At 44.1% G+C, this 25,819-nt stretch overlaps 1 protein-coding gene and 1 long non-coding RNA gene across 3 annotated transcripts in view; one reads left to right on the top strand and one right to left on the bottom strand.

Annotated features, from left to right (window-relative positions):
- TACR1 (tachykinin receptor 1) overlaps window positions 1–12,565 on the top strand; it is a 143,784-nt gene extending 131,219 nt beyond the window's left edge. The window contains exons 3-5 of the mRNA XM_072769969.1: window positions 5,802–5,952; window positions 7,872–8,068; window positions 9,526–12,565. Coding sequence (XP_072626070.1) covers window positions 5,802–5,952; window positions 7,872–8,068; window positions 9,526–9,817 — 640 coding nt within the window. The 3' untranslated portion in view covers window positions 9,818–12,565. The remainder of the gene's footprint in view (window positions 1–5,801; window positions 5,953–7,871; window positions 8,069–9,525) is intronic.
- LOC140601258 (uncharacterized) lies at window positions 1,882–25,148 on the bottom strand. Of its 2 annotated transcripts, XR_012004282.1 has the most exons (3): window positions 21,429–25,148; window positions 9,742–9,918; window positions 1,882–2,647 (listed from the first exon to the last, which is right to left on the bottom strand). It is a non-coding gene; the product is annotated as an uncharacterized lncRNA (long non-coding RNA). The 2 variants fall into 2 exon arrangements; XR_012004281.1 differs by lacking the exon at window positions 21,429–25,148 and having other exon boundaries at window positions 9,742–13,547.
- Window positions 25,149–25,819: the final 671 nt, after the last annotated feature.

Here is a 25,819-nt window from a genome sequence, read left to right as displayed (position 1 = left end):
TTGAAAGAAAGTAAAAAGGCAGGTGGCCAGCACTGTGTTCTAAGAAATAGCCTGAGGGCCGCTGGAGGAAGGGCAGGAGGAGGGCTACTCAAACCCTGGCCAATGAGGAGTGGCCCCACAAGTCTGAGATGCAAAGAGGGCCCTGGGGACAGGCGTGCTCCTGGTCACCTCAAGTTTGCGTCCTGCAAACGGTCCTCGTCCCCGGAGGCAGATGTAGCTTGTTGCCCATGACCTAGGATGAAGTAAGGAAAGCTACAGGCCACAGGTTCTCGGTTGAAGGAGGAACTGCATCCGTCTGCAGTTGCCAGCAGCAGGAGGCTCGATGACAATGCAAGGAGAACTACGTGGGAGCTTCTGAAACTCTGATGCCCAGGCAGCACCGCAGGCCAGTCTTAAGTCAGAAGCTGAGGGTGGGATCCACACATTGGAATTTTTCAGGACTCCCCAGGTGCAGCCAAGATTGAGAGCCATGTTCAAACTCGAACTTGTGCATGAACCACCAGGTAGTCTTGTTAAAACACACATTCTGATTTGGCCCATCCAGGGTGGGGCCTGAAAGTCTGTATCTCTAACAAGCTCCAGGTCTCACTCCTGGAGCTGCCTTTATGGCCAGTGAGCAGCACATCACGGGGTATTCAAGAAGCAAGTAGCTGATTGCGTGGTATGGAAATCATGGAGAGGCTTAATGCATTGGATAAGGATTAGGATTACATCGGTGCTCATCACCCTTTCTGTTACAGCTGAAATCTCCCGCCACCACCACCAAACAACATCATCCACAGAAAGTCACGCATAAACCCAGCAAAGCAGTCACTTGTTACAGTAAAGCAGAAACTCCCAAGCCCTGTCCTCTCAGCCCCCTTCCTCCCCGGAGACCTCAGGGCACCAAGAGCCTCCATGAAGTGCATTAGAAGATGTACTGGATACTGTTGAATAAACCCATGTATCTGATTTCAAATGCTGGGGATTTTTTCAGAGACCGGAACTGTTGGTGCTTGAACAATGAGATGACTCCAGATAGTGAACCATTGGTGAACCTGGATTAGAGAGCATTAAGGACAGGCAAATCTGCAGGATTTGGGGTGGCACAGTCTGTATTCAGCAAGTTTATCCTGTAAAATGTGCTGCTTAGAGGAGTGACCGGGAGGGAACAAAGACATGATTTCTTTGTGTGCACCTACCTTCTGAGTACAGATAAGTCCCCTGACAGAATTTAATGATCAGAATCCATGCACACATCTCATCAAGTGGGAGCCATGCCATCCCTGCTGTCACAGCCTCTTGCTGTCACTCCTGGTTCTCTCTCTGACTCACGTCTGAGGCATCCCTGACCCCTCTTCTCTTCTCCTAAGGCTGATATTAACTCTGAGAACTGATAAAACCCTGCTTGGCAGGAACCTAGGGAATATCAGAATTGAACACCAAAAAATAGCATAGAGCCACACATAATAAGATTACATAAGGTTCCATCGGCCAACTCTCTAAAATAATGATTTTGGCATAAAAAATTACAAAACAGGATTATCTCCAATTAACCACAAGGATATGGTAAAATTTCTCCAAGAAGGTGTCAAGATGGAAGAAATGTATTTATTTTCATATTCTCAGCTGATGGAATTCATTCATTTGGCTGAGAGCCATTTAGGAGTTTTGATAACTCAGACATTGTTTGGATTGAGTATTTGCAATTTCTATGTAAAGGGGATTTATCTGAGCAAGATTTAGGGGGATGCATTTAACCTTTGATCCCATCCAAGAATCAAACTTATAGGTTGGTTTGTTCTTTTATGATTTTGGAAAGGGAGGTTGTCAAGGGGTTCCTGGATGAAGCAAATAACTGTCCATCTGGAGACTTAAGACCCCAGCTCCACTAGAATGCTCTTAATGGAATTTTTAAAATAAATTTATTGCAATAAAATACATATAAGAGAAAATGTACCATTATACATTCACAGTGTTGTCACAACCATTACCAAGATCCATTCTCAGAACTTTTCCATCATCCTAGATTCTGTACTTATTATCCTATTCCCTCTCCTCAGCCCCTGGCAACCTTTATTCCACTTTCTATCTCTATGAATTTGATTACTCTAGATATTTCATATAAGTGGAATTATACAACATTTGTCCTCTTATGTCTGGCTTATTCACTTAACATAACGTTTACAAGGTTCATCCATGTTGTCCCAGGTATCAGAACTTCATTCCTGTTTTGTGGATGAATAATATTCCAACGTTAAGTGTATACCACATTTGGTTTATTTATTCAACTTCTGAGGGCCATTTGAGTTGTTTCCACCTTTTGGTTATGGTGAGTAGTGCTGCAATGAGCACTGGTGCACAAGTATCTACTCCTGGGTATATATCTAGAAGTGAAATTGCTGAGTCATAATCCTATGTTATTCTTAATTATCCCTGTTCTACAATGGACAAGTTAATGCACTACCTGATTGTAATACTTTTTAACTAGAATTAAGTCCATACTTTTTGTTGTTTACAAATAAATAAGAAAATTACTTTTCCTTCTTTAAAATAAGAAAAAAAGAGGCCAGGAGCTCCTGGGTAGCTCAGTTGGTTAAGCGTCCAACTCTCCATCTCAGAGTTGTGAGTTCAAGCCCCGAACTGGGCTCCATGCCCAGCGTGGAACCTACTTGGGGGAAAGAAAGAGGCTGATAAGTTAATGTTTATTGATTCAGCTTAGCATTTTCCTAATGGTCTGATCTGATCTGTGATTTTCTAAAGGGCACTTTGTTTTAAAGTATAGGTTTTATTTTCTATTCAGGTATGGTGAAGCCAACAGATGAGGACATGATTGCCATTGAAAAGATAGTTTACTACTCACAGTTCCCAGGACAAAGGAGCAGGCGAGCCATGCAGGGCCACAGGCAGAGAGAGAGCATGGGGGGACGTCAGGAAAGCCTTTATTGTGTGTTCCAGAGAAGGAATGGGTGAGGCAGGGTAAACAGGCTTAGAATTGGCTAGTTTGAATCATTTCCTTGGGTTCCGCGCCCCTGACTGAGGTGGCCCTGGAGTGACTATGGCAGCTGGATAGGATCCCACACAGTAAGAGCCCCTGAGAAAACAGGTGGGTGGGGGTGTATGGGCCCTGGGTTGGTTAGTTGGCATATGAAAGGCACACTAGCAGGAATTATCTCTAGGAATCAACTAGCCCAAAGAGGGATGGTCCTTTCCAAGTCAGCAAGGCCCAGACCTCAAAGTGTCAGACACAGAAATTTAAAAATATGGCTAACACGCACTTTGGTGAAGTCATAAAATCTCAAACAATGGGATTCCAACGGGCTTGCAGACCTTGGACCTGAAACAGTACTTCTCAGTGCTAACCATGTGCCAGAATAACTTGGAGAATTTTCTCAACTGTGGTTTCCTGCTCCTACACCCAAGGCCAATTAAATGTGCGTCTCTGAGCACTGATCATTTTAAAAGCTCTCCTGGTGATTCTCATATGATTCTGGGCTTGAGAACCATTGGTTTAGGACAGTGTTTCTCAAAATCTGAACCTGGACCACAGCAGCAGCGTGGCCTGGGAATTTGTTATAAATGCAGATTCTCAGGGGACACCTGGGTGGCTCAGTTGGTTAAGCGTTGGACTTTGGCTCAGGTCATGTTCTCAGGTTCCTGGGATGAAGCCCTGAGTCAGACTCCCTACTCCCTCTCTCTGCCCCCTTAACTTTTGCACTCTCTCCCTCTCAAATAAATAAATAAAATCTTTTAAAAATAATAAATAAAAAATAAATGCAGATTCTAAGGCGCTCCCCACAGACCTGCTAAATGGAAAAGTCTAGGTGCGGTCCAGCCCTTTGCATTTGAACAAGCACCCCAGGTGACTCTGAAGCTGGCTCAAGTTTGGGAACCACTGGTCCAGGGTAAGGAGCATAGGTGACAACTGCAGGGTCCTCCTGTCATGTCCCTGACTCCCATAGGGATGCTCAGCACTCTGAGGCACTGGCCCCACAAAGCTCAGCTAATGTGCTTAGATCACCAATCAAGTATCAGTCTGCATAAAGCAGGACTGTTCTTCCAGGTAGGAGGAGCAGGTGTAACCTCGAGGTTCCCATGGTCTCCCTGCCCTCAAATCTCAAATGGCAACTAAGGTAAGCAGGAGGAAAGGCTGAGGTCAGGTAGAAACCTCAGTAGGCACTCACTGCCCTGGTGGCTGGAGAACCCAGAGGCTCCCAGAGGTGACAATCGAGGGGGGACCTAACAAGATTGGAGCAGCCTATCTGCACAAAATGGATGCGCTCAGCACTCTGCTTTGTCAAATCTGTGGTGCATTGCTTGAAAGCTCTTCAAATGTCTTCAAGTTGCAAATTTTAATATTCAGAGAAGGCTAAATAAGTAGTAAAACTATGGGGCTTTGCAAAGAAGTGACTGAAAACATAGTATCGGTAAAGGAGAAATTAAGTGAATAAGTGGGTTTTCCTTATTGAGAAAAGAAATCATTTCAGAGAATAAGCATAAACAGAGTGGAAGAAAATACCATTGGGTGACTTTTCTCCAGGGACAAGAAGCTGGTTCTGGGGTTATAGTCCTGCCGCCTTATCCCAGCTCCTCTTTTTACCAGCTGTGATTTGGGGAAAGTTAATTAAATTCTAAACTTCAGCTTCCTCATCTATAAAATGGGATTATGATGGTATCTATTTAATCATTTGTTTTAAGTATCAAATAAGAATAATGGTAGTTAAGTGCTTGGCATTTCACTCTTCACTAAATAAAATCTAACTACCATTTCTGCTATTAATACCATCATTAGCATTATTATTATTAGCACAGTGATCTAGAGTGAACTCCCCAAAATATTAGCCATTCCCACTATTATTAGTAGTTAATATTAAGAGACTGAGCCTCTTCATTAAGCCCATATCAGGAGAAAAGAACTATAACTAGCCAGACATACCAGACCCCCTGAGAAAAACATCCTTTCTCAAATTAAAAAAAAAAAAAATGATTTGAGTGCCCTACTTAGGAAGACCCTTGCCTTAAACAGAATAGGATAAGGTATGCTGTTGTAACAAACTTCAAAATCTCAGTGATTTAACATCGCAAAGGTTTCTTTCTGCCTATGTCTCAGTCAAACTCAAGTCAGTTGGTATCTGTCCTGCAAGTTGTAACTCAGACCCAGAAAGGTTCCATCCGGAGATATACTTTTAAGGGCCTGGCTTAGAAGCGGCTTATACTTTGTGGCTTTCATCCACTGATCCTAGTTGTAAAATAAATTTAATCTCTCTCCTCCAAGCTAATTATTCTTATACTTGTGAATCCACTTATCATGCAGAATGGATGAGAGCTCACCAGCCCTCCAGTGGTTCTCATCTGGATGTATAAGTTGGTCTGCACTCCTATACCAAAACTGAGCCTAAATGTAATCTGACTAGTATGAACCCAATGGTACAACCACCTCCTGCATTCTAGAGAGTATACTTCTATTAATGCAGCCTAAGGTTGCATTTTTTTTTTGGAGGGAGAATGTACGGAATATTGACCTTACTTTCAACTAATATTGTCATAGGTATACAATGGATTCAATTCCTTTTTGTCAATGTTTATTCTTCTTTCCAATCTCAACAGGAATCTCTATTATAGAATGAGTCCACAAGAAAAACATAACTTGAAGAGATTTGCTTTCTTTAGTTTATCCATTCATGTATCACCCAACCATCCAATGTGGGCAGCAAGCCTCCCTGGGGCGTGCCTTATCATCCAAATGCTGAGAAAGGTAGTTGTCAAGCCTTGACCGCCCCTGTTATTTCTTAGACCGACCTCTCCCATCCTCCTTGTTGCAGGTACCACATCTGCGTAACTGTGCTGATCTACTTCCTCCCCTTGCTGGTGATTGGCTATGCATACACAGTAGTGGGAATCACCCTGTGGGCCAGCGAGATCCCTGGGGACTCCTCTGACCGTTACCACGAGCAGGTTTCCGCCAAGCGCAAGGTAAGCAAAGAGCAAGCAGCACCTGACCCACCCTGGTGCAGGCAATAAGCTGGCAGGCAGACGCGCCCCAGAGCCTCAGGAGGCCCAGAGGCCACAGGCACAAAACATCCCTGGGGTCTGTGGGATAGTGGAGGGGAGGAGAGGGAATGTGAGGCCAGGGAGGGAAGATCTCTCTTCATCATATTTGTAGCTTAGGCCTACCCGTACAGGCAGCAGCCGCTTAGTTCTTGCCTTACGGGCAATTGCAATACACACACGCACACACACACTTAACTACAAAAGCATTAAAGAGCTAGTAAGTCCTCTTTTATTATTAGAGTTTGACAAAATAATGCAGTCACTTGATTCAAACTTCAAAAAGTATTAAAAGGAGGGGCAGGACCTGGGCGGCTCAGTGGTTGAGCATCTGCCTTCGGCCCAGGGTGTGATCCCGGGGTCCTGGGATTGAGTCCCGCATCGGGCTCCCCATGGGAAGTCTGCTTCTCCTTCTGCCTGTGTCTCTGCTTCTCTCTGTGTCTCTCATGAATAAATAAATATTAAAAGGAACAAAACTAGTGATGGAGAACAGACTAGGGGTTGCCAGGAATTATACTGAGGGGAGAGTCTGCCTATAAAAGTGTAGCATGAGTGAGTTTCTTTGTGGTGATGGATCAATTCTGCAACCTAATTGTGGTGAGGTCTTCACCATCTATCCATGTGACACAATTTCATAGAACCATACACACACATACACACACACAAAAATGAGTGCATGCAAAAGCTGGCAAAATCCAAATACAGTCTGAAGTTGCTTTAATAGTGCTGTACTAATGTTGATTTCCTGGTTTTAATCACCTGCTAGTGTCATGTAAGATGATCTCCCTGGAGGTACCTGGGAACTCGGTACTACTGTTGCAAGTTCGTGGGAATCTCAAATTATTTCAAAATTAAAAGTCCAAAGATATATTGAGTCTTACCATGAAAGGGCTCCCTCCTTTCTAGGTCTCCCATCTACCCAGTTCCCAACTCATGTACGCACGCCCCTCCCCCCACACACAGACACACAGACTACTGTGACCACTGTTATTTGTTATTAATCCATCTAGACATTACAATGCATTTATAAGTCAAATAAATATATATTCTTTTCTTTTGTACACGATACATATGTTTTCCCCTCACTTTTTTCACTTAACAATATCCACAAGATCTTTGAAAAACAGTGTATCAAGAGCTTTCTTATTTTTTTCTCTTTTGGTACCTCTTTACATATAGTATTTCATTGTGTGAATGCTAGTTAGTTTTTCTCTGAAGATTTCTTGAAGATAAAAAGGAACAGGTTACATCACCCACTGTTCAAAGAACCTTTTAAATCCCGTTTAACCATCTGGTGCTCCCTAGCTGCAGCTGTCCAGGCCCCTCCCTTCCCCTTCTTCCCCAGATACTGCCCTGGCCCTTCGTCCCCCCACCCGACCCCAGCTGCTTCCTCCCCCTTCCTGGATTTCTCCCATTCCCCTGGATCTACCCTCCTTTGGCTTCTCCAGTCACTGCCAAAAGGATATATAACACAGAGGTTCTCAAACATGAACATGTCTCAGAATCATCGAAGGGCTTGTCAGACACAGAATTCTGGATCTCACTCCCTGCGTTTCTGATTCTGTAAGTGTGGGATGGGGTCCCAGAATGCACATTTCTGACAAGTTCCTAAATGATGGTTACAAAGCTGTTCCTAGAACCACACTCTGAGAACTACTGACATAATCAAAGTCCCTTGGTACCACATATAAATGGTCCTTCCTCCTCCTCCTGGAAAGGAGTTATTATAAATACTTCCCACCCCATACTGCACTGTGTGCAGTGAGGTGATGGGAGAAGAGAGAAAGTAACCATGAGGAAAGGTGGGTGTGCTGGTGGTCTCACCTGTCTCACCCTCTTGCCAGGTAGTCAAGATGATGATTGTCGTGGTATGCACCTTTGCCATCTGCTGGCTGCCCTTCCACATCTTCTTCCTCCTGCCTTACATCAACCCTGATCTCTACCTGGAGAAGTTTATTCAGCAGGTCTACCTGGCCATCATGTGGCTGGCCATGAGCTCCACCATGTACAACCCCATCATCTACTGCTGCCTCAACGACAGGTGAGGACCTCATCCCTCATACTCTCTCCAGAGGTAACAAGATCATATGTCTCTAGAGCAGCCAACCATTCAACCTAAATGAGCAAAACCTCTGTGATACAAGAGGGAGTGGCGAGGACTGCAGCAAAAAATTACTACACTACTCAATCCTTACTAGTTATCGCCAGGCAGGATTACGAACCCAAAGTAGACTTTTTTTTTTTTTCTTTTCCAAGAAGAACCAGAAATCCATATTTTTGTGTGAGGTCTTCTGACTTTTGAACACTGGCAACTAAGGTAGGAGGGGTGGGAGTGCACATTAAAAAAATAATCTCTGTCACTGATGGATATAAATAGGTCTGCAAGCTGGATCTAGTTCACAGACTGTGAATTGATTCACTCTGCCCTACGGATCCACGCACAGGGGGCTGCGCATGCAAGGAGGGAGACAGAGGGGGAGTCAGAGGGAGTCACACACATATACACACACACATACACAGATTGAAGGCACCAGAATACTATTCTCCACGGGAGAATCTCCATCGTTTCCCTTCACCGGTCTCTCACTTTCCGCTTCCCATCCCATCATACCATCTAGGCAGCTTTACCCAGTTTCTCCTAGCAGTTCCAGCAGGTCAGGGTAAGCAAAAGGGCCCTGATCTGGGCCTCATTGGTCAGGAAAGCTATCCTGGCAGAAGAAGCCAACCTTGGACAAGTGAGAGAAGGGAACTGTGGTCAGTAATAGGGAATTCAGGTGAGTGTGCAGAGTCCCCAAAAGGGAGCTGGGATGCCAGGGTGGCAGCTCAGTCTGTCAGCTGGAGCACCTTCCCCACCTTCTCACCTCTCTGTGGGAAAGGGGGCAGAAATAAAGTGCTTGTCATAGTCTTTCTAGCCTTCTGTCTTCAGCCTATAAAGTGCTGTGAATTTAGTGGCTGCCATTCTCTTGAAAGTGTCCAAACATTCCCGGATGCATCAGGCTTCTTCAGAGAGCCTGATGACCTGCCTAAATGCTCTTGGGCTAAATATCCCAGGATGCCTTTAGGTAAAGGCTGATTCTCCCTGTTTATCAAACAGGGACACTGAGGCACATTGAAAGGACATGACTGAAGTCAACCTTGGTCATCAGGCTACTTGAGGGAAAGGAGTCCTGACATGTGTGTTTACTGCCCGGTGACTAGCACAGTACCGTGCATGGAATAAACACTTGGCTAATGCTTCTGTGAACTGATCCTGTGTGGGCTGAGGTGGCACCAGTAGAGGCCATGGAGTCCAGGGGTGGCCCTCAGTCAACACCTGCATTTCGCGGTACTCTGGGGTCTAGTCCTGGATCGTACCTTGATGACTGGTATTCAGATCGTTTTGGCCTTACTGTGTTCAGCTGTCAGTGTAAAGACTAATAACGGAGAGTCAGGCTGGGGGACTCTGGCGGGTGAAGGAGCCGTCCCCCAGGGTCACCTCTCCATGTGCTCTCTCACCAGGTTCCGTCTGGGCTTCAAACATGCCTTCCGGTGCTGCCCCTTTATCAGCGCCGGCGACTACGAGGGGCTCGAAATGAAATCCACCCGGTACCTCCAAACCCAGGGCAGCGTGTATAAAGTCAGCCGCCTGGAGACCACTGTCTCCACCGTGGTGGGGGCCCATGAGGAGGAGCTAGAGGATGGTCCCAAGACCACACCCTCATCCCTGGACCTCACCTCCAACGGTTCCTCTCGCAGTGACTCCAAGACCATGACCGAGAGCTTCAGCTTCTACTCCAACATGCTCTCCTAGACCCCAGGTCTTCCAACATGCTCTCCTAGACCCCAGGTCTTCAGCAGGGGCAGCCACCACCATCTGTGTCTTGCTTCTTCATGCATGGATAATGCCTTGATCTAGAAACCATCAGAAACATCCTCACGTTGAGGCTTGTGAAAAAGGTCAGAATGTTTTAGGGAAAGCATCCCACCCTGAGTTAAAAAACAAAAACAAACAAACAAAAAAAAACTGGATTCTTCTATGACTTTGCCATCCCCCATGCTGTGTGACCCAAGGCAAATCATTGAACTTCCCTGAGCTTGTAAAATGGCAAGGTAGGGCTTAATATTCCCTGCAATCCATTCCATATTCTAAAATTAACTTTGGTTGTATGTGGGGGTTCATTCTAGGATGATTCCTGTAGCACCTGGATTTGCCCAGATCCCCTGCCTGACCTGAGTGAAGCTGTCCCCAGTCAGGCTCAGATTACCCTCTTTTAGCTGGTGGAGCACATCATCACATCCACCTTCACTTGACAGGGTGAACAAAAGAAGGAACTGCACAAAATCTGAAGGCAAGATTTAACTCCGTCTTCTAAGCATCTATGAAAAGGAAGCATGGATGCCTTCCTTTAGGCACCTCAGCATTTCAGTGCACAGAAACATCTTGAAGTTGAGAACCTCAGGTTCATCTGCGTTATGTCCCGAGGGACTGTGGTGAACACCAGTACGGCAGGTTATGTCCACTAATGCCAGCTAGTGTCTGCTACAGACCAAGAGTCGAGAGGCCTGCTCCATACTTAATCTATCTGAGCCTCTTTACTTATTTGTAAAACTGTGGGCTGAACTAGATAACCTAAGTATCCCTTTTAACATGCAGTGGTTTGAGGATTGCATGAGGGTTTTTTTATTTCACCAAAAATTGGTGGTCTCAAGAAGAATAGGAAGAGCAAATCTAGTGACTTATTATCCAGTTCCTACAGAGTAGCAACTGCTAGAATGGGTCAATATCCATATCAAACATTCTCTGATTGATCCTAAAACCATGAGTACTTTCCTGCTTCTGGAACATTTTGGTCTTTGACAGAGCAGAGGACTTCATGTCAAAGCCTGAATCTCCCTATGAGGTGTTAACAGGCCAAGTCCCATGGCTAGAGAGGCCATCAAGGAAGATAGACACATGGTCTCCCTGCCCTGGCCTTTTGAGGTATCTTAGGGCAGGGACACTAATGCAGTCTTAGCTTTATACTAGCATAAGGTATGTGCTCAGATGAGGTTTCCAGCAGGTGAGCACACAGTTTCTTTCTGCCCTTCAGATTTATGTGTTGTCCAGATGTGGCTGAAAGCAGAAGTCTCATATGACATCCATGAATGTCCTCTTTGTGGTCTGAAGGATGGATGCACATGGGCTGCATTTGTAGTGTTGAGGGAGACCAGCACAGCCCCCGGGCTTCCCAGCCTTTACCAGCTATGCGGGCTATAGCCCTACCAGGACACTGGCAGGCCTGGGGAAGTTGTATAGCAACAGCATAAGCCAGAACAACCCAAGAGCCATATTCTGCAAAGCAGCATGAGGATTAAATAAATAAACTAAATAAAGCCAGCTCAATGCAGATATATGAATGAAAGACATAATTTAGGGGCAAAAAAAAAAAAATCAATGCCCAAAGCATTCATCATACTTCCAATGAAGAATCATACCATGCGTGGGTTATTCACTCCAGAGGGGTACATAAGGAACCAGCATGATTATGAGACATACCTAAGAAGAAAGTATCAAGGAATTGGATACATCCTCTCTTATCAAAGAGGCAAGGGATGAATTCAACAAGGATTTATTGATTACCTTCTCTGTGCTTATCCCTGAACTGGGGATGCAATGCTCCTTCCACTCTTGAGGAAGCTGCTAGTCTGGCTGTGGCTAACTCACCTGTCCTAGGGGGTCCAGACTGCCCACCAGGCACAGAGGCCCCGAGAAGCACATTCTCCCCAGGATTCTAAAGACCCACGCTCAACCTGAGTACTCAAGCCAAAAGCTGGGACCTTCAGAGGGCCTATTGCAATAAGTCAGTCCAGGGCACCTGAAGGCATGTGTTTGGAGAGCATCGTCACTGCACATAATAAGGAGAAGATTGGATGGTTGTGGCTCATTCAAATATAGTAGAACATCCCTGCTGGGGGCCCAGCAAGCCTTCCTCTGACCCACTGTCCACTGCCCATTGAAAAATGTTGTCAGCTCCCACATGTGCGAAACACCGTGATTTACACCGTGCATGGGTCTCGTTCTTATAGAAATGCATCACCCTGTGTTTATCTCCTGAGTGTTTTTCCTTGGTATACTGTTCAGTAATAATAGACTATAAGCTATCATGGGGCCATCTTTGTTATGTTACTTCCAAAATGTGGAATCCAGTTGCTGTCAATGTGTTATTTGTATTGTGCCAATCTCTCCTCCTCTTCATTCTGTCACAGAGAGGAGCTGATACATATCATGGACTCAAAGTTAGGTCCTAGCAATTGAGGGCTGGCTGGAAGACCTTTCTGGGAGGAACTGAAGGGCAGGAATCCTTGTCCTCCTCACCCCTACCAGAATTCAAAGACACACTAGAATGTACTTTCTCTTAGAAGGATTAAGAGGACTCCTGAGAAAAGGGGAACTGACCTCATTGTCCTGGTTTTCAAGAAGAGTCCTAGAAGTGGACAGGGTCCATTCCTGAGAGTTCTGTTATCCAGCCTAGAATCCTGGAAAGAACTTCCATTCATAAATAAAGTATGTGTTTGACTATCTCATGACTCCATCTCATCTCCAGGGAACCTCAGGACCCTACGGGATGCTGAATGGGGTGGTATCATGAACCCTACTAATTTGCATAGCCAGAAGGATGGAACCCACACCCAACAGACTTTTAATTCTGTGACAAAATGGGTTGACAACTTGTAGGGGCTCTTTGCAGGTGAGGATCTGGGGAGGTAAGGATTGTGCAAAGTGACCAACAATGTCACCTGTGAACAAAGCTGCACCCCTGCAGGTCCTCCCAGAACAGATACCAAGACAGAGTTAGAAGTGCAAGAGATTTATTGGGGGGATACTGATAAAAGATAGAGGGGAGAGGAAGCAGGAGCAGTCAAGGGAAGCTGATAGCACTGCCCAGATCTGACACCTGTGCTGAAAGGGGGTGGGAAGGATGGGCAGGAAGAGCCTCAGACTTTGGGGCTGCTCTGAAAAGTCTCTGCTGGCCCAACAACACCAAAGTTTGCTCCTAGGGAAGCCCCACAGTGGCAGAAATGGCCAGGCCTGGCACCTTTGCCACACATGGTCACTGGCTGGGAACTCTCTGGGGAGGCAGTGGGCTGCCACTGAGCCCTGCAGTAGGTCCTGAGGCACTGCAGCTGGAAGCCAGCAGCTGACCCCCTCCCCAATTCTCCTTTGAAGGGACATCAGAGCTGGGACCCTCCCCATGACTGCCACCAGAGCTTTGGTCCAGCCCCCTGTGTTTAAAAGCACATGTCAGGAAACCATTGGCAGAATTTGAAACCTTCACAGTAATGTCTGTGAGCCTTGGCAACCTGTCTTTTACTTCCTGGGGCCACCCTGTGACACCTCACCTCTCAAAGAGCAGTAGGCAGCTGTCAGTGGACTTGCAATGACAAAGGTTGTAAAGGCATTTAAAAGAGGGAGTTTTGAGGAGAATATGGACAGTTGCCCAACATCAGATACAAATAATAAAACTGTTTCCATGTAAACCAACACATCTTAAACTGATATTCTTGTATAAGCTTCAAGGGATCTACAAACCCCTTTAAGATTCCTACAAGTCCTATGTGAGACATTGCATATGCGTGTGCGTGTGCCCAGGGGTGTGTAGTAAGAGGTACAAAACCTGAACCTTCCCCAAGAAATCATTCACCCTCCATTCTCCTGAGAAGGAGAGAAATGAAATTGTTTCCAGGACAGGAGCGAGCAGCCTTGAGACCTTCAGATACAGTGACAGGTATAAGCTGCCCTGGAGAACCCAGAGAAACTGGGAAACTGGAAACTGCTTTAGAACAAAATCAGGATTCACCTCTGACACCCAGATGAGTTAAAGCTGTAGAGCATCGTTAAAGATGTTTGAGGCAGTAAAAACACCGAATTCATGATTAACGGATGTGCTCACCCTTCTCCACGAAAAAATGAATATTTGTTCATTGAGGAAAGGCTAGCTGGAGTTGTGGGCAAGCTATGGAGGATGGGTTTTCCTGTGGAAAGGCAAAGCCATTTCACGTTAGTCCTGTGTGGGCACGTGTGGCCTACAGACACGCTGCAGGTACTTAGCTTTGGAGGCCACAGCTGCCTTTGGTGATACGGCCCTGGAGCTGTGTCAGTCTCCTCCACAGGGTACACATTAATTGGTGTATGTGAGTGTACGTGAGTCAGCAGATCTCAGCTCTGGAACCTGAGGCGGGGATTTCAGTCAAGACCTCAAGCAGAGGTGGGTGAGGTGGGGGACACACCACGCATGTTCCTCTCATTCATCTTCAAAGGTGAGGGGAGCATCTGGCTGAAGAAACTGCTTTCCTGCCCCACACAGGGAGTGTTCTGAGACACCCCCATTTATCTGGACCTAGTTCAGGAAGATGGGGGAAGAAGGGGGAGAAGAAAGGGAACTGAGGGGGTGGGGTGCCTATCTTGCAAGCACCAAATCCAAAATAAGTGGTAGCAACTTTTGATCCTGGACTCCCTCTGGAGCAGAGCAGCACAGCAAGGAGAAAAGGCTGCTGATTAGGAGCAAGAGCCTAATGGATATCAGCTCTGACGTGAGCTGGCTGGGTGGCTGCCCTGGCCTGTCACTCTCCCTCTCCCATGGCGTGTTGGCAGCATGGGTCCCCCCAGCTTCAAAGATTTTCATGCAGACGGATTCAAACCCAGGTCCCCTGCACTACATGCACATGTGTCCCTTCTCTCTTTCTGATTCTTTTTATTTCCAGTTTCCTTTTGTTCCCCACTCTTCAGTGCAACTTTGTTCCCGTCCCTGGAAGCCCTCCGGACACTCTCCCTGCTGCAATCTCTAGGATTTAATGCCACAACTCTGGAAGCCTTCCCAGTGTGCTCATCACTAAAGAGAGGATTTGGTGCGAGAACGAGAATGCCCATCCCTAACAAATCCCCTTTCCCATCTCCCCAACCCCCTCCTTGCCTGTCCGATGTACCTGTCCACCCACACTTTCCCCTCATCCCCCAACCCCACCTCCCACTCTCCCACTTTCCTGAATTGAGCTGCTTTCAGAACAGGACTCCTGAGTTAGTCCCTACACTTAGAAGCAGCAGCTGCCATAGCAGATCCCACCTCCAGGCTGGGAGGGGAGAAGAGCAAACCCCAGAGGGCTACCAAATGCCAGTGCCATCATCTCCCAACCATGCCCATGTATGATTTGCAGAAAACATTAATGCATGAAGAGACAGAGTGGAGGGGGAGGGGGATGGCAGTGCATGCTCACTGTCCACAAAGTTCTTTTTGGCTTTGGTTGCCCCTCCCCAATCCATGCCCATTGCCCTCTTATTCCTTAACCACCCCCCAGAGGAGTACTTGTTTTTGCAGAAGAGTTACATGGGGTAAGAACTATGTCTCAAAGATGGCAGCCACCTGAACTAGTCCAGATGGTCAAAAAAAAAGATGCTGTGATGGCTATTGTGAACATCGTTTGTTTTGACTTCAGAAATTTGGGGACAACCCAAACACTTCCCCAGAAAGGGAAGCAGATCTTTTAAGTTTATTTTATACCTATAAAGATTTGGCAGCTGATAATTCAACATCATCCACTAAACCCCTGCCTGACGGTCATGATGCTGCAGGTGCCCTGCTGGGGATTTGGAAGTATACGTTTCAAGAGCACATGGTCTCTGCTCTCAAGTCCAGAGGGGTAGACGGATGTTCACCAAAGCCTAGTGGGAGGAAAGTCAAAGCAGAGATGCTAGAAAGCACACTTGATGCCACACCTCACCAAATGTCACTAAAAGATCAAGAGGTCTTAAGCCCAGTGTTTTCCTGGGTGGCAATATGCACATAATCACCCCCAGGAAATGGTTGCCTGTTACCATTCACGTCCAAAGTCTCCCAAGTGTTTTTGTATCTAATGAACACTCTTATTTTTCAAGGTCATGAAGCTCCCTTATCCAATGCATCCCCCTTTCTACTCTTAATTTCAAATCCTCCTAAATCAAAAGCCCATCCCTCAGCAATCCCAGGGAATGTGACCACGGCCACCTCTGGCGCCACCTCTCACCAGTCCCACATTGGCCTAGGCCTGCTCTCTGCTGCCCTCTGGAGGACCTTTTAAAAATGCTCTATACAAAAGCTCTGCCAGCTGGTAGGGTGCTTGCTTTGAAGTGGCCTAGGAGTCAATGCCATGAGCATGATTTTCCTATACCTGGGCATTATTTGAGTTATATATCTGAGGAAAAGAAGACACATATTAGAATACACGGGGTCTGGAAATAGGGATTTGTCATTATCACTTGTGTTTCTGTTCCCACCAGTGGAACTCCAGATCTGATCGGGGAGCCAATTGTAAGACTCCACAATGGACTCCTAATGCCCATCCCCTTCTCCCGTCTCTGACCTGAGGTCCCACATTCCTAATCATGGCGTACATTCTGCTAACTCCCAGGTGCCCCACGATGGTCCTAACGCTCCAGTGGAAGCTGTCGTAATGGTAGTGTGAAGAGCAGTGGATGGCTACGCCCACCAGCCAGGAGTATGCAGAGTACAGGGCCCAGGCTCCCAGCAGCCCACTTAGAGATGCACAAGGTCCCCTTTTTAAGAAACAATACGGTTTTCTGCTGCCGCTGATGCCAAGCTGTGGCTGGGCAGGCTCAGTTGCCCACCTAGGGCAATACCTATGGAACAAGAAGCATTATTTTGCATCAGATACTTTAGGCTTATCAGGGCCACTCTTGGCTTCAGTCTACACTGGACTTGGATTTGGAACTGGACACTGTGGCTCAGAGGCATCAACCCCAGCTTTTTACCCCTATCAGATGATAGTCATGAATCTTTCTGTAGATTTCCAGGGCAAAATTCAGTTCCCATATCTCCTACAGGACTGGGCATGAATCCCCAAAAGGTGACTGGAGAAGACAGAATAGGGTCACCCACACTTCAGCTGTGTGTTCTGGGAGACCTCTCTTACTGCCCTGGCTTCAGGGTCCCACGGCCTGAACGAGGCATGACGCTGTCAGCTAATTTTTCAAAAAGAAGATGGCATTGAGGTTCTACACCAGCACAAACTGACTCCCCAGCTATCATCTAGGCAGGATGAGTGAACAGCCCTTGCCCTTTTCTATACATCCCCCTAATGCGGGAGACCCTTGGGTCTTGAGTGTTCATGTTCCCTGGGTCACATCTGTTTACAAAATGGTGCAGGAGATGGGGCTTAGAGTAAGATACCCCCCACCCCCAGGTCCTTGTCTGATAAGGAAAAGAGCATGTGAGTGAAAGCAGCAGTGTGTGCTCCAGGAAAGTTTGAAGGTTTGAAAAGTAGAAGAATGGAAAAATTGCTTCCTTCTGTCTCCCACCACAAATGTAATAATAAAGACGTTGATAAGAGGGATAACAAGTATTATGCTCTGGAACTCTTGTGCCGAGTATTTCATGGGCCTTATCAGGTTTCATCTTCACATGCCATGAAATCAATATTATTATTGTCCTTAATTTATAAGGAGGACAATGAGGCAGAGAGAGTAATTCATTCCAGGTCTCGCCAGAAGTCTCAGAGCAGGCAATCTCAAAGCCCAGGGTCTTGAACAACCCCCTGCCATCTCTTTCCTTCATCTGCCCCCAGGACTCTCACCTTTTAAAGGTGTCGAGGCCCAGGCTAGAAGGATTGCCCCAACCACACTGCCAAAATGCTAACGCAAGAGATGGTGTTTCCAGGAGCAACTTCCATAGCTCCATTAAACATTTCAAGCGGTAAATTGTCTTCGTAGTCTCTGTACTCATTCCTACAGTTAGGATATGTGGCCAGGCTCTAACTTTGATTTGAAGACTGCTTATCAGGGTTTTCCAGCTATAATTAATTTTGGCACATTTAGCCCTGGATGCACAGAATTCCCTAGAAATGCATTTCTCTGGAAGATAAAGCCTTCTTTTAGAAAGATAAATGTCACTGGGAAGGATAATACCTTATATTTACAGGTAACAACTTAAAAATCTGTGTCCCATCTATAAGGCCAGATTTACCTAGGTATTGGAGGTAAAGGTGGGGACCGCTGGACTGGCCATGGAAATGGTGCACAAGAGGAGAGTGTCCTGGGGCCAGCCTGAATCCATCATTATCCATAAGATTCCTGGATCATGAAGGGCAAGTTCAATACCCAAGAAAAAAAATTAGGAAGTTGAAAACTGGAGGGGCCAACTCAATTGTTTTAAAACCTAATGGGTATAAAAAATCATTTAGGGAGTTTATCAAGAGCCAGATTCCTAGCCTCATTCCCAGAGATCCTGACTTAGTAGATCTGCGTGCTAAGAAGCATATCAGTGATCATGATGTAGGCAGCCCATGGAACCAATGGGCAGCACAAAACCTAAACAGAAAACAGATTGGAAAGTTGATGGAGAGGGGTTTTGACAAAAAGAATGAATTGTAAATAGGTGAATGGAGGGGGTTCCTAACAGATAGTCTTGCCTCACTTGATCAAGGTAGACTCTCAAAGAACTGGGCTTAAGAAGATAGTTGGGAGCAAGGTCCCAGGGTCAGTACCATAAAGAGGAGAAGGACAGTGGAGGAGATGTAAGAGGGAGTTACAACTCCATCCCCTCTTCACCTTTGCTCTGAGCCCCCATTCCCAGTGTTTCCTTCTAGCATTCCAAAACTGTCCCTCCAACACAAAGTAGCTTACTATCCTCCACCGACCTCCTGCCCCTGTTTTGGTCTTCTTTCATGCAAGTTTGCAAAATCAGAATTAAAGTGCAGCATTTTTACTTTCCAGATTTCTAGAGATGTGCCATAGCTTCCAACTTCTGGAAGGCCCCAGTGTTGAACTGTGTCCAGCTCAGGATAGAACTGTTTTCGCTGAATTCTAAACCAATTCCCAGAGCATTTTATGGAAAAGCACTTTATTTTTATACAGTCCCCACACACATTCCAATTTTATGACTTTTTCAATTATTTACAACTTTCCCCTTATGTTCAACTCAGATTCATATCCAAGCGAAAGAAGAAGTCTATATATCAGAGCTCTGTTGTTTATGTGTACAGTGAGAGAGGAGGGGAAAGAAAGTTAATCTATAAGACAAAAGCAGCAGAAGTTGGATATATTTTCTTTTTACAACAAGAGACTATAAACCATAATTGTCTCCAATTTTATCCCTTCTTAGATAACAGACAATGTGATGTGCCACATTGTGAAGGCAGAGGCAGCACCTGGTGTGTGCTTGAGGGCAAAGGTATAGATCTCTGGATGCCCTTTCTTGGCTATATAATCAGAGCAGGACTAATTGTGAGCTTCCCCGAAACTCACCCTTTCAACAAACATTTATCATATTCCTAGAAATGTTCCTTCCTAGATGATGAGTAATTTCCAAAGAAGCAACATTGGTGTTTTTATACACCAAGGACCCTTGTGACAAATAATACGAAACTTCCTTCGGGTCTGGGCATGCCTAGTTCTTCATCCATTCATTCTTGGAACACCCACAACACACCAGGCCTTATGCTGGGCATCAGGGAGGCAACGAGAGTGAAAACAGGCATGACTCCCACTGGCAGGCAGTTTTTAGGCTAATGGAAAGACATGACATGCTGATCAAATAATCCCACAAAGGAGGGCACAATTAAAAACTGAGAAAAGGGCTATGAGAGAAAAAAATGTCCTATTACAAAGGAACTGCATCCAGCATCTAAGGGTAGGGAGGTCTTCTCCAAGAAAGTGAGGCTCTGAGGGGTGAGAGTAACCCAGACAAAGAGGAGGGAAAGAGCAACCTGAGCATGTGAATGGCACGGAGAAAGGTCTGTGATGGGAGAGAATATGGCTTATTTGAGAGACTGAAAGCACAAGCCCAGTGTACCTGGCTGAAAGAGGGAGGAGACAAGACCAGTGTGTCTGACCGGAAGAAGGAGGAACCATAGTGGAAGGCAAGGCTGGAAGAGAAGGGGGCAGAGGAACTTGGAGACTCCTATGGGCCTCGATAAACATTATGATCTTCAGTCTTAGAGCAAAGAAAATCAGCAAAAGACTTAGGAGGTGATAGGATCGATCTGCCTTTGGAAAAGACCACTCTAGCTACACGAAGACTAGTTAGGAGGCTATTGTTAAGATTTAGGTAAGAGGAGATGGGCACGAGGGGATGGATTTGAGAAGCCTATAGCCTATATGAGAAATATTTGTTGATGGGCTTCACTGGTGATGGAGAAAGGGGAGGTTTCAAGGGTGAATTTCGTGTTTCTTACTCACGTGATTAATTGAATGATAGAGCCATTTACTGAAACACAGAACACTGGGATATCAGCTTGGGGAGAGAGGAGAGGCAGAAATATTATGAGTTGAATATGAGCTAACTTAGAGACAGCAAAGGATATATCTAGTAAGCAGATGAACATGCAGATTTGGAGCTGAGGGAGCAGACGGGGCTGAGGACATCAATTTCCAAGTCAATTATAGATGACAGTTGATGCCATGAGCATGAAGAAGCTCGCCAAGTGTGGTAGTATTGGGTAATAAACTGCAACACCTAATAGCTGGGTAGAAGAGGAGTCAGATTGTGCCGAGAGAGAGAGAAAACAACCAACAACAAGGGAATACCATGTCTCAGAAGCCAAGAATGAAAGAGAATTCTTCGAGGAAAGGATTCTGTGATGTTGAATGCTGCAAACTGAGGAAGGGGACATGGAAAAGGCCCAGTGTGTTTAATGGTGAAAAGATCAGTGGTGGCCTTAGCAAGAGCTATTTGAGTAGGGTTCTGAGATGGAAGCAGATCTCAGTGAGCTGAGGAAGAAAAATGTCTGATGAAGAAAGAGAAACCCAAACCTACAGATCTTTTCCCAAAAAGCTAATTTAGAAGAAGTGGAAGAGAAGGTGTTAGCTAGAGGGAATGTGGGACCACGGAAGGTATTTTAAATTTGTATTTGTTGTTTATTTTTTTTTTGTATTTGTTGTTTAATAGAAGACACTTGGACATAATTCAATACTTACAAAGAATGATTGTTTTTGAGAAAGAGCACTTGAATATATAGGAGGAAGAAAAGAAAATTGGTAGCAATATCTGGGAAAGCAGGAGGGTGGTATGCAGAGAGCCCAGCTGAAAGATGAGAGACAAAGGATGAGGGTAGGTTAGGAGATTTGAAAGCAGGATATCAGAAAAATTCCTCTAGCTGGTTGTTTCAATTTTCTCTAAGAAGCAGGAAGCAGGGTCATCACTGGTAATGGGACAAGGAGTTGGGGCACAGAGCTTCAAGAGAGAGGTCAGGGAAGCATTCATATGATAGATTTCAAGTAGTCACTGAAGATTGTCCAGAAACTGATTCAGCCATTTTGGAGTAGTGCCTCCAAATCTACACTTGTAACAAACAACACAGTTGATTCTGAAACATGTGGTTCAGGCACCAGGCTTTGAGAAACCCAGCCAGTATTTGGTGACATGTACCCTTTTAAGCCCCCATGTAAAACTCACCATCAAGAATGGAGGACATAAGTATTTCTAAGAAGATAGTACTGGTGTACATGATGATCTGTATAATTCTATGTTCCCAGATGACTCCAGTCTCCCCAGAGGGTTATTTGACTAAGGCAGCTCTGAAGCTATTCTTGACCTTATATGAAATTGAATAAATCTTAATTCAGTTCTGAGGTAACTCAACATTAACTCAAACTTAGTCTTTTATTCTGACCTTAGGCCCTAGTTCTAATAACCCATATTATATGATAATACATGATAACCCATATGATAATACATAATCATATGTATTTTGATCCCATACCATGCCCCACTCAATCCCTCCATTCCTAGAATTACTGTAAGTTACAATATTAGTCATTATCTGGTTTATGAGAATTCCAAAGTCTGACCATCATCAAAAGGTACATATATGAATATGTACACAATTAATCTAAACTTCGAATATAATACCTAACAATACATTTCAAGCAAGATGGTTCAGAGAAAGCTTTATCAAGTTAAATTTTGGAAGAATAATGGTACAAGTTTTGAAACAGCGTGGTAACTATGAGAAGATAATCTTGCCACATAAATCATTTCCGTCTATGAATTTGAGGCCCAAGGAGGGATAAGTGAATTCCACAAAGGCCTTTTTTTCTGGTTTCTTAATGAATTGTTCTTCATTCTTTGCTTGGCCAACAAATCTCTGATTTACCTTCAAATCTCTGATCAAATGCTACTTCTTTGGAAATGTTTCTCCACACTCCTAACATTAATAGACACCCAAACAGATTCCCAACATTATTTTCTCTCATCCCACCTTGTTCTTTTTCCTCATGGCACTGTCATAACCTGAAAAAATAAATTATTTGTATGATATTTTTAATTTTGTATCCCTGTTAGACTGTAAGTCCTACGAGGAGCCCAAGTTAGTTTTATGATCCAATCTACACCCATTTCCTAGTACAGCATTGATACAAAGGAATGATTTTAGATTAATTAGATTAGATCAATAAATATCTATTGAATAAATAATACATTAGGGAGTCAACCTTACCTCATCCTTGCTGGTTTCCAGAGCAACATGCAATGAGTGAGAGTCTAGCTGACAGTGTGACATCCAGGCAAGAGAATCTAAGGCAGTAGCTCTCAAACCTTTGTGACTGTCACTTAGTCAGAGAAAGCTACTCCAACAGAAAAAGAACCATATGGATAACACAAGCACATTTTGAGGCAATCATACAGGCATTAACTTTAGCAATATTTTGATGCAAATATAAATCATAACACATTGTAGGATTAACCAAGCAGCCCTCAGAAAAATTTATTAATACTTTAAATAACAATAACAGTTGCCATTTAATTGCTATCCCAGTAAACTTGGGATACTGCTAATGATAAACAGATAACAAGCCATCTCACTCTCTGGGCTTTGCAGTAACTGTGGAGGAACCAGACTTATTGGTAAAATGCTGAATTAGAATCCTCAGGAAATTCTAGTATAGTATTAATGTGAGTTTTTTTGAGTACCAAATTTTAGTAACCCTCAATAATACACCTACTAGATATTAGTAAGCAATTTACTATAAGTCTATGGAATTGCCTGCCATTTGCCTATAAGAACTTGGGGTTTTTTTATTCATTCCCTGCTCATTTAAAGGATCCTAAGGACTTACCAGATGACTAAGAATCATGTCCAAGTATTACTGGTCTAGAAGGTATACAATCCAGCCACTTCTATAGCTCCCCTCTGCTTTGTCCTTTGATCCAATGAGGACACCAGACAGCCCCACACTTGGACTACATTAGCTTTGGTTTGTGTCAACCACCTTCACTGAATTGTGTAATGTCATGCTCTTGGCTAGGGCTGTTTCAAGAACAACTAAATAGAATCCACTTCTGCATTTGCCATAGTTACTGTGAATATTATCAATGGTTCTTTACCGTGTAATTTGTATATAACTTTTATATAATCATGTTGAGGACCACAGTTAATGTTTGAGTTTACTATGTGCCACTGACAATTCTAAGGGCTTAGCATGTTTTGTTTAACTTAGTCTTTGCATATCCCTAAGGAGGAAAGTACTAGCATTAATCCATTTATTCACAATGTCACACTTTACTCCTTAATCTCTGCTTGGAGAATTTCTTTTGGAATTTATGGCCAGAAGATTTTTGACTCTATTAGGAAACTGGTATACTTCCTTCTTTCTGATCATGAGTGGTGTAGTATATACTGCTTGTTTTTTATCCCTTGATTCCAGGAAATGTGCACTTGAGTTTGGGTCTTGTACCTAGGCTGGTACCGTCCTATCATTAGTACATTAGTACATTATTTCCACTTATTTTTCTGTATACTGACTTTCTATTTCCATTTTATCAGCCTTGTTGTCCTTGTTACTAATTGCCTCAGAACCTTTTAGAAACAAGAAAAGCAGAAATCAACTATATTAAACAAACAAAAAATGCATATTTTGAGTTTAACCTGAGAGCATTATGTCTGAGGAATCAGTGAATAGAGATTGAGAATACAACCCCACAACTTGGGATGAGTTGGGATGAGTATGAAACAATTCTGGAAGCCAAATATCTTTTCCGAACCTTCTAGGATATGGTGGCTATTCATATACTTTAAAAAGGGAGTTATTGGATACCGTCCCCAGGAAGCTCTGAATAAAAAACTTTTTGTCCAGGTGCACCTGGGTGGCTCATTGGTTGAGCCTTTGGCTCAGGTCATGATCCCAGGGTCCTGGGATAGTGTCTTGCATCAGGCTCCCTGCAGGGAGCCTGCTTCTCCCTCTGCCTATGTCTCTGCCTCTCTCTGTGTGTCTCTCATGAATAAATAAATAAAATCTTAAAAAAAAAAAAACCTTTTGTCCAGAACATCAAAGGCCTTTTAAGAGAATTGGAACACCCTGCTATAACAGAAATCATGCTGGAAGTAGGATCTTTGTCATGAGCATCTATTATGTGCCTCTTACTGTAATATAAACACATTATTAAAAGAAAATATTTAATTTATGGAATAACTTGACCTTAAACATGCATATGTTGCTAGGGGTCATGGTAAATACCACATTCTGGTTCCTCTGTCAAATGAGTACAACTATCCATAAGAATCAATATATAAGAAAAAAAAATTTTTTTAATAATGCATTCAGAATAAACAAGGCATACCACAACCCCTTCTTTTTACTAAAAAGGGTTTGGTATTGCAGTTTGCCTCATGCAAGGGCCCTAGAAATGCCAGCCGCTATTTTGACAGCTAAATGCCAGATAAATTTCAGCAGCTATGACAACCATAGAAATATGTCCTTCTTCCCCTTGAGACTCCTAAAATTCCTTGGGAGAGATGGCTTCAAGTTTAATAATAAATGTAGTTATTGTTCAGATTAACCCAAAGAAAAAATTCAACACAAAATTATTGAGAAAGAAAGACATTAAAACCTAGGTAAAAAAGATACTTCCTTTTGTGACTCCAGTTAGATCTTCTTAGCTGGCTCACACTGCAGTTCAGTGCAAACCTATAATTCTGGACATCCACTCCATGATCACTTCAATGGTCTAACTGTTCTCAGAAATCATGCTTGCAGTCTGAATTTTGAATGCTCAGAATCTCTGGCTTTTGGGGGATTCCGAAGGAGTTCTGATTCTTCCCTTTGAAAGTTTTGCTTCAAATGATCATTCTGACTTATCATGAATCTGTAATCGTTTTTTAAAACCTAATGTGTTGGGATCCCTGGGTGACGCAGCGGTTTAGCGCCTGCCTTTGGCCCAGGGCGTGATCCTGGAGACCAGGGGTCGAATCCCACGTCGGGCTCCAGGTGCATGGGGCCTGCTTCTTCTCCCTGTGCCTGTGTCTCTGCCTCTCTCTCTCTCTCTCTCTCTCTCTCTGTGACTATCATAAATAAATAAATAAAAATTTAAAAAAAAAACTGATGTGTTCAGTTTACTTCCTCTTAAATCTCTCTGCTTAGAATGCTCAATTAGAGTCTGGGAATGTGCATCTGATTTAAAGAATTTCTTATCTAATGAGATACTTATCTTTTTATTTCTCCCCTCTCCCTCAAAGCAAAAATCACACTTAAAGCCTTTGAATGAAGAGATGTAATAAATGTCTGCATCCAGGAAGAATTACCAAAGCTCTGTTCATTGTACCTCTTCCCTTTAGACCAGCACTTCTCAACTGTAATGTGCATATGAACATGTACACACACACACACACGGAGCCTTTTGATTCTGTTTTTCTGGACAACCCTGACTAATACACTGATTCAGTGAGAAATGGATCTCAGCTTAGTTTCAGTTTGTAATTTTCTGATTTTCAGTGAAGTTCACGTTGTTTATAGTTTTTTTTACCATTATCTTTTTTTAATTTAAATTCAAATAGCCATCATAGAGGATCC

This window comes from Canis lupus, chromosome 12, assembly GCF_048164855.1.
Source record: "Canis lupus baileyi chromosome 12, mCanLup2.hap1, whole genome shotgun sequence".
Classification (NCBI taxonomy): domain Eukaryota; kingdom Metazoa; phylum Chordata; class Mammalia; order Carnivora; family Canidae; genus Canis; species Canis lupus.
This window is presented reverse-complemented; position numbering and strand designations above follow the sequence as displayed.